General features: G+C 35.8%; 1 protein-coding gene across 2 annotated transcripts in view; it reads left to right on the top strand.

The window, feature by feature from the left end:
- The window catches only part of slc6a2 (solute carrier family 6 member 2), a 57687-nt gene extending 44828 nt beyond the window's left edge, over positions 1 to 12859 (top strand). For both annotated transcript variants that reach the window (XM_037534696.1, XM_017723981.2), the window contains exons 11-15: positions 1151 to 1250; positions 3154 to 3254; positions 6990 to 7157; positions 8430 to 8501; positions 10368 to 12859. In XM_037534696.1, the coding sequence (XP_037390593.1) occupies positions 1151 to 1250; positions 3154 to 3254; positions 6990 to 7157; positions 8430 to 8501; positions 10368 to 10391 (465 nt within the window). In that variant the 3' untranslated portion in view covers positions 10392 to 12859. The remainder of the gene's footprint in view (positions 1 to 1150; positions 1251 to 3153; positions 3255 to 6989; positions 7158 to 8429; positions 8502 to 10367) is intronic.
- Positions 12860 to 13481: the final 622 nt, after the last annotated feature.

Raw genomic sequence — 13481 nt, 5'->3', positions numbered from 1 at the left:
TAGTAAGCCTGACAACCCTTTTTGCAACCTTTATTTTGAAGAATATTGTAATATGTCTAAACAGCAAACAAGCATTCCACCATAATCTTGGACCTTATTCACAATGCTCAGCTTGATGTTCATCCTGATCTCCTTCCAGTGCTACGCCAACCATTACTGGAAAACACATAATAACACTCAGACTTAGAAGCCATGCCTATGCTCATAGGAGACATTTAATTTGCTCATAGACTCCTGAGAAAACAAGGAGCAAGAATTGTCATTTAACCTGAAGGTTTGCAAATACAGAGGATCATTGTCTTCATACTTGCATGCCATGGTTCATATGATTTAATACATGTGCTCAGTGAACAGTAGGGAACATTTCAGGAATACTCTGGCCTGAAAAGGCAAATCGTTGTTTAGGAGATAAAAAGATGGCTGAATTAGTATTTAACTACACAAATGATGCATTCCTTTAATGTGTAAATAAAGTAATGTGCCAGCAATACTGATGTACCACAGAATAATAATAATAGGAATAACAAACTCTTGTGATAGTTTTTGAAAACTTAATTGGATTTATGTAACAATAATAATAATAATAATAATAATATGTTTTCATTTTATCATGTATGAAGTAACTAAGTATTTGCTATGGTATTTCAGCTTGTTGTAAGGATATTGTTAAGTGGTTGCTAGGGTGTAACTAGGCCATTCCTATGGTATCCCAGGTAATGGCTAAGGTGTTACTAGACATTAGTTTGGTATCACTGGCAGTTGGTTCAGGATGTTGAGCATTCTCCCATATGTAAATTGTGTTTGAACAAATGCTGTATGGACAAGTCCAATCAGATAAAAAAGCACAGGGAAACTACTCAGTTACCATGTTTTGACTATAGAATAATAATGAAGACAACAAAGAACAGCTAAGTTGTTTTTTTTTCAAGTCAACTAAATAATAAGCAAAAACATTTCATGCATTTAAAAGCAGCTTGAAGAGAAATACTTCTAAAACTTCTAAAATAGTTTCTAAAATATGAATTTCTAAAATAGCACATGAAAAAAATCTAAATTTTAAAAAGAATTTTAAATTCAGATGTTCAGTTTTCATAGTCAGCACTGATAGTTTCATCTCATTTTGCTTTTTTTTTCTCTGCTCCATCCACAGGGAGGGATCTATGTCTTCACTCTGCTGGACACCTATGCTGCAGGGACGTCTATTCTATTTGGGGTTCTCGTGGAGGCCGTAGGAGTGTCCTGGTTCTATGGTAGGAGGTTCCTCATTAATTGCCCCAATTACAACCCCATTTTGCAAAAAAAAAAAAAAATGCTGAGAAATGTTTGTGACATTTCCATTCCTGGGCTGCCTTCCACCAAAAGAAATGACCAGTAGGTAAATGCATTAATAATCACAGGACATTAAACTGCATTTGAAAGCTCAAACCTCTACATTTCAAACAGCCAACTAAGTTGTCAAAACATGAGGCAACAGGTGGATTAAAATAACCCTGTTTATGATTCAACTACAACTACTGTCAACAACAGTGATTTGCCTCACCAAAAATGAGATTGTGGAAGCTGTATCATTGAAGAATAACATAATGTTAAGATTTAATTACTGTCTCCATTTCTTTTGCACAAATGCATTCATTTGCCAATTGATAAACACAATTACGAAGTGAAAAGACTTTTCTCTATTGTAAATAATGTGATTAGCATGGATGTTCTTTATAGAAAGAATGTGTGACTGAAGGACATTTGTTCAGGTTTGGACGAGGTCATATGCGGGTCATTCTGAAGCCACTAAGATTAAGTCCTCAATCAACTCAATCCATGATGCTCTTTGTGTAAGAAAGCTGTGATGGAAGACCATAGCTAGGGGCTACTGTTTGATTACCAAAAGCCAATAAAAATGTCATAACAAGTTTCTCAATCCCAGGACCCATTTAACCCCTCAATCCATAGTTCAGATTGTAATTTTGTTAAACTATTCAAATGCAATTACACAATTATAGAAATTACAGCATAAATAATTACATTTATATTTGTTTCAATGCCAGTGCTTTGATGCCAAAAAGACAAATTCAAGTCATAATAAAATATCTCCTCTTCTACTTATAAACACAAAAGTTCTGTTGACTAAAGGTTTAAAATCTATACTTATGTCAGAATATCTCTGCTTCCTTCTTGTGTTGCAGCAAATATTTGCTATTATTCATTTAATACAATTCTCAAAATCCTCAAAAATTGAAAGGCCATTGAAGTGTCCGACCCTTTTACCACATTTACAAAACTGCACACTTCTGTGAGGAAACCAGCATTTGTTTTTCAAGCTGAATGCTAGCTTGTCACCAGCAGATCAGCTCTGCTATACACCAGAGTCTTTTAGAGAGGCATGGCGTCAGATGGCAGTGCATTGCAAACCAGCATGCTACTGTCAACAAACGCTCTTTATTGCAGCATCCACAAATGCAAGTTAAGGCTGTACTCTACACAGTGGAAGTCACGTGTCCACAGTGTCCAGGAACGGCAACTTCTCTGGGCTTCATCTTATCTGAAATGGACTAATGCGCAGTGGAAAAGTGTATTGTGATGTGAAGGGTCAGTTTTTAAGTTTGTTTATGGGAATAATGGACTTCATATTCTCCAGGCCAAAGAAGAAAAGGACCATCAAGAGTGTTGCCAGAGTAAAGTTCAAAAACCACCTTCACTACAAAATTCATTGTAATAGGAACAGTAATTATAATAGTAACAGGCTGTTCAAGACAGTCTGCTTGACACAAAAGCACTTATTTTTCCAATGTGCTTTTCAAATAACAGCTCATTACTGTGAAATCCAACATTTTAACTTCTTTGTTAAGAAGCTGGACCACAGTTAAGCAGTGATTAATTTGAGCTAGCTTTTAATCAGAGTTTCTGAACAGTGCAGGAACCGATCAAAGTGCTCTCAGACTCTGAAGTTTGACAGTATCACACACAGACTTTTTTTTTTATCATCCGTCTTTCCTACTCAGTCTTGGTGTCTCCCCGCCTTCCCTTTCACTGTAACTTCATTGCATAATTTATCAGCGCAGGCTTCAGGTCAAGCTGAGAGTGCAGATTTTTGCTGATAAGTTGTATCAGTGTATTCCCTTGCTGGAAATGATGTTTGTGTATGTGTGTGCCCCTCAGGCGTGGACAGATTCAGTGAGGACATTGAACGGATGATGGGCTTCAAGCCAGGACTCTACTGGAGGCTCTGCTGGAAGTTCGTCAGCCCTGTTTTTCTACTGGTGAGTGATGATGAAGGCATGGGAAAAAAGTGCAGCTGTAACAAGATTAGACCCCTACATATTAATCATCTCAGAGTAAGAATGCCTATCCAGGATCAGGTTCCCCTGAGAAAGGCTAATTTGACTAGGATGAAATTTACATGATACTATGGTTAAAAAGGATAAGAAACCTATCAGTCTTTGTTAGTATTGTGTAGACTGCTTGTTACAAACTACTAAGTTTCATAGCTTATGTTAGAATTTTGCCCTTTGAAGTATTTAAATTGGGACTGAAGATAATTAGCACTTAGAAGTTGAATTATTGCTGTGGTCCTGCTATACTATGAATAATAATATGAATTCATATGAAATATGAATATATGAATAATTACATAGTTATGTAAAGAATTAATGACAGGTTCTAGTCTGTACTTCTGACTTTTTTCCTTTTGATTCAATGTTAATAAATGACAGAACATGGCAAATATGTAAAGGGTGTTTTTTTCATTCCTCAAGATAAGGACAATCATAGCACTACTGAAACCGAATGTTACGGAGGTGACTGTTTCGGTAGCTCATTTTAAGCATAGCTCAAAAATGTAGGAAGTACATGACTAGCAAATGCAGCTTTGAACAGTTGTACACACATAAAATCATAATTAAATAAATCACAGTTAATAGACTACAGAAAATTTGTTTCAGTAGTGACAACTGAAGTTACACATTAATTGGGGACTCATTTACTTCAAAAATGGGATCTGACTGCTTACCATGAGGCCATGAGGGACAGGGATGCAGTCCCATTCCCTGCTTCCTGTGTAGTGACATGAAAACGTTTAAATATATATATATATATATATATATATATATATATATATATATATATATATATATATATATATATTTGTTTTATTTTGAAAGTGAAACTTATGATAAATCTACATTTGTCAACTATATTTTACAAATAACTAATGATGTTTTTAAAAACACCATTGAAGAAAAATGCAAAAAATGTATCCGTATTATTTTCACAAGTTGAAATTTAGGGATTAGGATTTGGTACAGCCACCTCCCAGTAGAAAGTAATCTCTAAATGATGACTATATATTTAGCTCTGAATATGTGCCATTGTTTCAATTTGAGAAAACATTTGTTTCAAGTTATAGCACATTTTTGATAATGTTGTTAATGCCGTTGCTGCTTTTAAATTGGTTTATTTATAGAGTTTGATTAATGGCCTGGCCTCAGGGGGTCTTTTAGTGAGGCACTGTTTTGTACATGCATCTGTAGTGGCAAGCAGCAAAAAATCAAAGTAGGAAATTAAGTTTTGTGCATTCTGCAACCAGTTAAAATATTAAACTGATGAACATCAGTTTGCGTGCATTATATTGTATTGGCTGTACTTTAGGAAAGGTGTTTCCTGAATGGACAGATCTTTAGTGCCCTCCTGTATATATATATATATATATATATATATATATATATAACTTCCATGGACAGATGTATCATGGATTTTTATGCCCATATTTTTTAAGTGTATAGCCTTTACACAGTTTTTGGACGCCACACTCATGGTTTAGTTCTGCGGCTTGGCCTGGAACACATTTGTCCCTTGTTCCAACATTGACTGCTCAATTTTGACATCATAACCTTGAAAAAATAAAAGTTATTATTTGTTGAGCTCCTTGTTGTGAGACTTGTTAAAGGGGAATGTTACTGAAAACCTGCATTATTCAATGGCTGCAAATTATCTCAAAGCTATTATAAAACAATGTGTTGGACATCAGGTGATGTATTATTTATACCTATGTTATTTAATAGCTTCCTGTAAAGAAGCTTTGGAGAAATCCAAGATTTCGATTTCTTTACAATGATGGTGACAGGAACCGAGGGTCACAATGTCTACAACACAAATACAGCTATTTTATTCACCCAGAATCCAAAATCATCAGTGGACATACACAGTGGACAAGCATGACATAGCATTTTTTCTCTTAATTATAGGATAATTGAAGGCAAGGAAAACACTAGTTTAAGATTATTAGCCAACATGAGAAGCTGAAGACATGGCTGAGATGTGAAGGTGTTTGAAGAGGAGACTGTACCTGACAGAGAATTCTAAGCCATTAAAAATATTGAGAGGGCACAGATTTGACTGTCGCTAAATGTATAAAGTTAGCAGACTAAAGGATACATTTACCACTTCTGTTAGCCAGTAAATACCAGTTTTGATACGTTTCCATGACTCTTTCAGTCAAACCTGCAGGTTTTACTGAATGTAGGGCTACATGCTAAGGGAAATAACGTCTTCAAAATAAGCTAATTGTGCAAGAAATATATAAAAAAATAAACATTTAGCTGATGTCATAACAAAACCTCATACCTACCATTTTTGTTGTTTTTAAGTTTTTTACTTAATTTGAAAATACTTGTTGCCCTTTAGTTTGTGTGAAAATTTCATAATTAATGATAAAATGGACCACAAGAAATGGCCCTGCATGAAAAAACTGTGATTACATTGACTTACATTAAAAGTAAAGTATGTTTTTTCCTTCACCTGTAGTGTTATCATTATGGAGACAGTAGATTTTGAAAATCAGTGGAATTCCCTTTTAATATCCTCTTAAATACTGCACTTCATATTAAACTACATTACTTCAAATTGTGTTATGAACTGACAAAAACGACTAAACTTTGTTGTTACTGGCATCTTATTTTACCTAAAATAAGGCTTTTTCTCTCTTTACCAAGGATATATGTTGGATCATTGCATGGCTACCAGCAACCTTTCATTTTTTCTGGAAAAAAAAAGTTTCTTGACTTCATGGCTGCTTCTGTAAAGACTGGGTAGCCTAACTCACAACAGTCTGAGCAGTTGCTATTAGTGTAAAAATTAATATTTATTTATTTATATATTTCATGGCTTTTGTATCTCACTTGCTCAGAAGTGCTTGGGCCAGTGGCTCTGTGTCCTGTTGTGAAAAAAAAACTGCATTGAATTGATTGGTGCATTGGTGCAATTACCACAGTCCAGTCACGCGTTATCAACAATAATGATCACACAGAAGTGGGCACAGTCACATTGATTACACTGCACTACACTTTCCCTCTCATTTCATACCAAGCACAGTGCCATGAAGGTACGCTAGAAAGCAGAACCTTTAAATGCAGTCCTGAACAGATTAGGCCACTTTACAGACATAACAAATGTTTTATAACAATGAAATACAGATGTTTGCGTTGAAAGGTTTCTGTGAACAGGATTATGAGAAGCATATGATCCTTTCAGGATAAAACATTTTTCCACATAGTCTAAGACTTGGATCACGCTTTCCACTCTTTGCTTATTACTAACCAGCCTGTCAGCTTTTCATGCTATAAGGTTAAACAGGGAACAAAACAATGATTAAAAACAAGTATTGATGTAAGCCACCTCTATATTTCATCTTGCATTAAGGCCCTCACAATCCATAAAAATGGGAGGATAGTGTTTCACGGGTTTTTGCTTTGCTCATGTTGGAGGGAAAATTTACAGTAATAAACCTCAGGATGCAGTCGTAATGGTAATGGCAATTCTTTGGAGCATGGTGTTCTTTGTTCATGGTTCTTTTTGAAACAAACACAGGACACAACTTTTAGAGTCTGAGGTCAAAATTGTCACAAATAACACAGATTTATGGTCTTTAAAGTGCATTTTCTGACACTGTGTTATACTGCAGTGCAACAGTTTAATGAGGTCTCTCTTCTTTTTTGCAGGTTGTGGTGATAGCTAGCATTCTCACCACCCGTGAGCTCAAATATGACAACTACATCTTCCCTTACTGGGCTAATTTGGTGGGCTGGGGCATCGCTATGTCCTCAATGATGTTCGTGCCCTTGTACGCCATCTACAAGTTCCTCAGCTTGCCAGGCACCTTTAAGCAGGTTAGTTTGGTATATCATATTGCTTATGTTAACTGATCCAATACTATAATAAACATATTCTAAGTGAGGCAGTGAATGTGTGCATTAAATTAACAAATTATTAATTTACATCAATGTTATTTTTTAACATGTTTAATACATTTTGCTAGTTTGACCCTTCTAAGTATCTATGGTAGTCCTTGGGCTGAAATCGAGCTGCCCAGGCACTGTATGTTGCTGTGATAGAATGTGTGACTGTAGCCTCCTCAATCATGCGGCTTTCAAAGTGACTTAAGCAATTGCACAGCCCTAAATTTTCATATGTTCAACTACTGAACTCTAAGATCCCATAAATGGGTCCACACTCTTGAAACTGTTTAATTTACATGTTAGTTTCATAATAGTTACTGAATAACACTAGTGAATTTTCAAGTTACTACCTAATAATTCAGTGGTAATTAGCTCACTATGAAAAGATTATAAACAGATTAATAACAAGCCTGTGTTTGGAGGGGCTTCCAAAATATGATCTAACAATAAAACATGAGATCGGGTATGCATTGTGATCTATTTTAGTGCACTGTGGACCTATTGAATCTTTTCTTTAGTTTGATCCATTTTGACAGGCATGAACACTCAAACACAAAATGAGATGCACACTAAAGGAATGGTCTGGGTCTCAGTTGGCTTCCAAGTGAGCCCTGGTTGGGTTTGCTGCTGGTAGGAGCACATTTTGTGATGGACCACACTAAACAAGGCAATTGTTTACTGTAATAGTCAGTAGAAGAGTATGCTTTTCTGCTTTCATGCTTACTGTCCCCAAAATCTGTCTGTTTCAAAGTCTGTCTCTTCATCGATGTTCATATCATGAGCTGCTCCTAACAACAACTTAATAACTTGTCTTTAATTTTAGCACATGGATCATAGAACATATTGCATCAGCAATCTGTTATCAAATAAGGTTTATAATTATTTATTTGCCCGTGATGTATATAGATGTTAAATGTCTCCATTTTTATGCGAAGTTGGAGTTTTTTGGCTCAAATCATAGCAACAGCTTGAATGCTTGCAAATGAACCAATAAACAAGCACTTGTGCGTAATTTGATGCATATCAGTCATTGCAGTGTGCAACCAACCAAACCAAATAAAAAGATATGTCTCAAAAATCCAAAATCTGATTCAAACTTTAGCAAACAAAGGAAAGCAACCTTAAAATCTATTTTTTGTCATTCCAAGTACTCTCTTCAGGCTTTCTAGCTCTTCAACTGTATTCAATTGCTCTCGTTTGCAGCGGATAGCATACTGCATTACTCCCGAGCATGAACATCACTTGGTGGCAGAGGGGAATGTGAGGCAGTTTAAGGTAAGACCTGCTCTTATAGCATTATTAACAGTTTAAAGTGAAATGTCACATTAGGTTACGGTTCTCATTGGGTGAGTGACATTGACAGAGAATGTTTATTTTTGCCTGATATCTGAACATGTATCACTCATACTGTCTACAACCTGATCCAATGGGCTTTATTTCATTCAAAACCAGAAAACTTACCCTCTTGGAAAGTACATGCAGGTTCAAACTGCAGGCTTCCGGTAGAATACAGTACAGCACACAGACACTGTAAGAGTTATTCAGTCTCATAAATCTCACATGATGGACATCATTCAAAATGACACAGAAACATGTACGTACCACAGCTTACACTTTTGCACAGTTTGGCAATATAGTGCTGTAGAGGAACAAGAAAAGCAAGCCACCAAAGTGTATAATGCATTTCAAAGAAACGTTTATTGAATGCATTAAAATATATATTAAATATAGTCATTTACAAATTGCAAAACCTGGCACAGCCCTGGAGATCTTTTGAGCACAAACTTAAATGTGGCCTTTTTAAGGCACAATTTCTATATATTTATGTTCAACATATTGGGAAAAAAATACATAAAATATATCATGTGCCATAAGTTTTACACAGGCTATATTTTTTCCAATATGTTAAATTCACAGTAATAAGCAGTAAATAAATAGTAATTGTGCATTGAACATATGCAGTGTGATCCCTGTACAGAATGTGACCTTAGTTTTACCTTAGAAAATCAACGAAATGTCATTTTACCAGAGGAGTCCAAACCTTTGCCTATGAGTATATTCATAATGAAGCACATTCAAATTATTCACTTTAACGTACATGACAGAGCCTAATATGTACTTGCCTAGACAAGCTTACATCAAAATTCTTCTAAGTTTATTAAGTGACCCTTATTAGTACCACAATAGGGAAATTGCACCTATGCATGTAACCCATCCGTGCAGTGAAAAACCACATACACGCTAGTGAGCACACACACAATAGGAGGCAGCGCGCAAACTTGCCTGGAGCACTGGGCAGCCCTATCCTCAGTGCCCGGGGAGCAGTAGGGGGTTAGGTGCCTTGCTCAAGGATACCTCAGGCATATGCTGTTGCCACAGGATGAAACCGGCGACCTTCCGGCCCACGACTGGGTCCCGCTCATAAGACATATTCAAGTACTCAAGTGGTCCAATAAACAATATTCAATCCGTAAATAATGTGCCGGTAATGAAAACTATAATAATAATAACAACAATGTTGTTGAGAGATAGTCCATAATAATAATAATAATCAAAACAATTGACATCACAAGTCAGATAATCTGTGATGCTTATCTCACATTGACTGCTGTTTACATGCATCCACTTAAAGGGCCAAATCCGACAATTTTTTTGCATTTTATTTTTTCCCTTTTGTCAACCTCTCTTTAACCTTTAGCTTTAAATAGGCTCTTTCAGTTACTACACCTTTAAGACTGATATGTGTAACTGACCTCTCTTTCCCTGTATTGAGATTCATTTAAAAAGCTTCAAGTGCTGAAACACTCCTTAAAACTTCAGCTTGAGTGGGTAGGGCTAAAGTACTGTGAACTGAATATGTGTAAATGTATAGTTTTTTTGTGGCATCAAATGTTTCCATATACAGACTTTACGGACTAAGGATGTCTATGTTTTGAAACCAAACCATGGTACATTAAACATATTTATTTATAAATAGGCAAGTACAACATAGCATTCCATTATATGTGTTTTTCAAAACTTTGTTTGTATGCACTTAAATGAGAGCATTAGGCCTGGATATGCTGCTACTGTGCTGTTAAGTTTCACTGGTTCTAATTTATGTCTCTTTATACTAAAGTATTTGCCACTCTGTACCTGCAGCTAAAACACTGGCTTGCCATCTAATGTGGCCTGGAGATGAAGTGCTATGACGAATCCCAGGTGGCTGATGGAGAAGATGTGCTGTGTGTGTGGTTCCTGAGAGAAAGGTGCCTCCAGTGAGGTGGACAAAGCGAAGCGATGACTTCTGTGTATTTCTCCACCACTTACCCTACCGTCCACGCCACTCCGCTTCTGTCCTGTGGCTGACTTTTTTTCCCATTGGTGGATGAAATCCGTGTTTTTTATGTCTGTATTTTTTAGTTTTGATTTTTTTTTATGTTGACATTACACCTCTGAAACCTCAGAAAGCTCCTCATAAGAGTGCCATGCCGGGACATAACAGGTATTTTCCAGTTTTGATGACCATGTTTTTAGTTTAGGTTTTTTTTTTTCATTTTAGATTTCATTTTAGATGACTTTGTGGCTCCCCTTCTCCTCCAATGTAAATCATTCAGTGTCTGTAAAAATAGAAACATACCAAAACACAGTAATTTTATGTCTGCAAGAGTGAGTTGCATGTGTGTGTCAGCAAGCATGACCAGTAAAATAACACATAATAGTCTTTTTTAAAGAAAAAAATCAAGATATAATGTGTTACACACACCTTTAGTTAGGTGTGCAGTAGATATCCTTTCATTAGCCCAGTGTTTGGTGGAGAACAGAATTACCCTGGCCTTTCTATCACTGCCCAAGGATCTCTCACCCTCTTTCCTGTACCAGACCATCATTTGAAGTAGTAAAAGATAGCTTGCAGGTAATACCTGAAACCAATTTTGCTTTCTAGACATGCACCACAATGTCAGTGCCTTACTGTCAACTTTCTAATTGATAGATTTGCTGCTCATTCTCACAAACCCTAAACTTGGGTGCTCACTGCAACTAAAGCATTAAATTACTGTCCTTTTTGATATTCACAAAACCAAAGGCACATCATACTGTCACCTTTCCAAATGGACCAGGTGTTATGCTTTTAGTTGTACCCAAAAGAGATCAAAAGCTTTCCTGTGTGTATGTGTAAGACAAAAAAGGGAATAGCACATTTTACACTTCAACGATCATTTCAAGGCTTAAGTTACAGATGACCTGTAATTACAATCCAAAACAAAATTTAATGGCATACTACGATAATGCAGGACCTTTTACATCTTTGAGGCAATCTTTGTTACTTTTTCTTCAGTCTTTGTTGAATTTGCACTATACAAAGAGTTCTTCTTCTGATTGGGTAACCAGTTGTAATAAGATGTGTTAATATATCATTGGTGAGGTGTTAGGTATTTCTTATTAATCATTAATAAAATGTTATTTGTGCATTGATTAACATTAGCAAATGCATTTCCATGTGTGAATAAATTAGCTGATGGCTTATAGATCATATTAAAATGTGATAGTTTTGCAAATGTTTTTATAATGTTAGGATTTTAGGTTTTATGGTAGTGCTTAAAAGTCCACTTTTAATTTTTGTGAATTATTTTTAGCCTTCGTTGCACAGGTAGATTACTGCGCAGTTCTTCAAAACTCCTCATAGAAAATAGCAATATGAAGAGAAGAATAAAGTTATGTAACATATAAAAAATATATATGAACAAAAGTTTAACAAAGTAGAACATAATTGGCCTTGCTTGTGGATGACCCTCATCTCCTTTCTCTCAGCGCAGTGGTATCTGTTAGCTAACATAACAGACTTTGCAGTTAGCATTCTCCTCCAAGTGTGTTGAGTTATCCAGTGATGCTGTGTTAGCGGCAGTTTGAAAATATGTGATGTTGCTTCACATTCCTCAAAGGAAGCACGTGCTAGCCTTTGGCCTCCAAGTCTGGTGGAGTCGATTTTACTCTACAGACTCTGTATTACTCTGTATTTGTAGACCACATGAATCTGAAGCTGATTGCAACATGGCTTAGTGCATGTTCCATATAAGCCATGAAATACAGTCCTGTGCAAAAGACTACCCTACATTTAATTTCCAGTCAAAATAGACATTACATCATAGTTATTCATTTTCAGAAGATGTTTCTGAGGACATTCTATGTAAGATATATGTATAAGAAAACAAAATCAATGGAAAAAAATATTGACTAACGTTGCTTTCATCTTTGAGAGAACCAGAAACCAACATACAACCAACTTCTGAGACAGATTTTGTAGAAGTGGGAAAACATCCCTGTAAATTACTTCCAAAACTGAAAGCAAGTCTACTGAAAAAATAGATACTGTGATAAACGCAAAGGGTGGACACAGTAAATACTGAAGAACTTGATACTATATTTAATTCACTGAAATTATCTGTTAAATAAATGAAGTATTTTGTTCCAGATTGCTGTAGCAATTTTAGGTATGTAGTTTTTGAAAACAATAATAGCTAACATTTATTTCACTAATGAAGATGTTATTAATCATAATGTAGTAAGACTACTCCCAACAGTGTATATTGAAGAAAAAAAAAACAGTAATGCGTTTTGGAACAAAACCTTTCATACTGAAAAATGAGTAACATTAACTGCTTAACATTACATAATCGTTGGGTGGTCTCTGACTTTTGCACAGTACTTTATGACTATAATCCATTCATTGCATTCAGATTTACGAATAAAACCTCTACTTACAGTAAGGCTGCAGATAACTTTGATTTATAAGCCACCAGTTGTAAAATGGAAAGAGTCAATGAGATTTTACACCATGAGGAAAAAGAGTGGAGTGAATAAGCTGAAAGATGAGAGAGTCACAGGCTTTTTTGGTTCATTTGGGTGTGTATGAATGGCCACTTTTACCTTGCAGAGGATTGTGGGAAAATAGCAATTAGCAGCATAGTGTTTGACCTGTTTCCTCAAAAACTTGTGGATTGCAAGCTTGAAAAGATTACACAGATTATGTACAAAGTAACATATTTCGTGTCATGCAATGTAATTATCATGTCTGCTTTGAACACAGTCCCCCTGATGTTATGTGTGAATGTGTGTGTGTGAGATTAGCTAAGAATTTCTGTGTATGTAGTAAAGTCTCAGTACCACCTTACAACAGGCCCTTTTCACACTTCTGTATTGGAAGAACTTGTCACTGTAGGGAATACAATATAGCAGCGGCCCTCCTTTATATTGTCTCTGATACAACTCTCTTCA

Source organism: Pygocentrus nattereri, chromosome 25, assembly GCF_015220715.1.
Source record: "Pygocentrus nattereri isolate fPygNat1 chromosome 25, fPygNat1.pri, whole genome shotgun sequence".
Lineage (NCBI taxonomy): Eukaryota > Metazoa > Chordata > Actinopteri > Characiformes > Serrasalmidae > Pygocentrus > Pygocentrus nattereri.
This window is presented reverse-complemented; position numbering and strand designations above follow the sequence as displayed.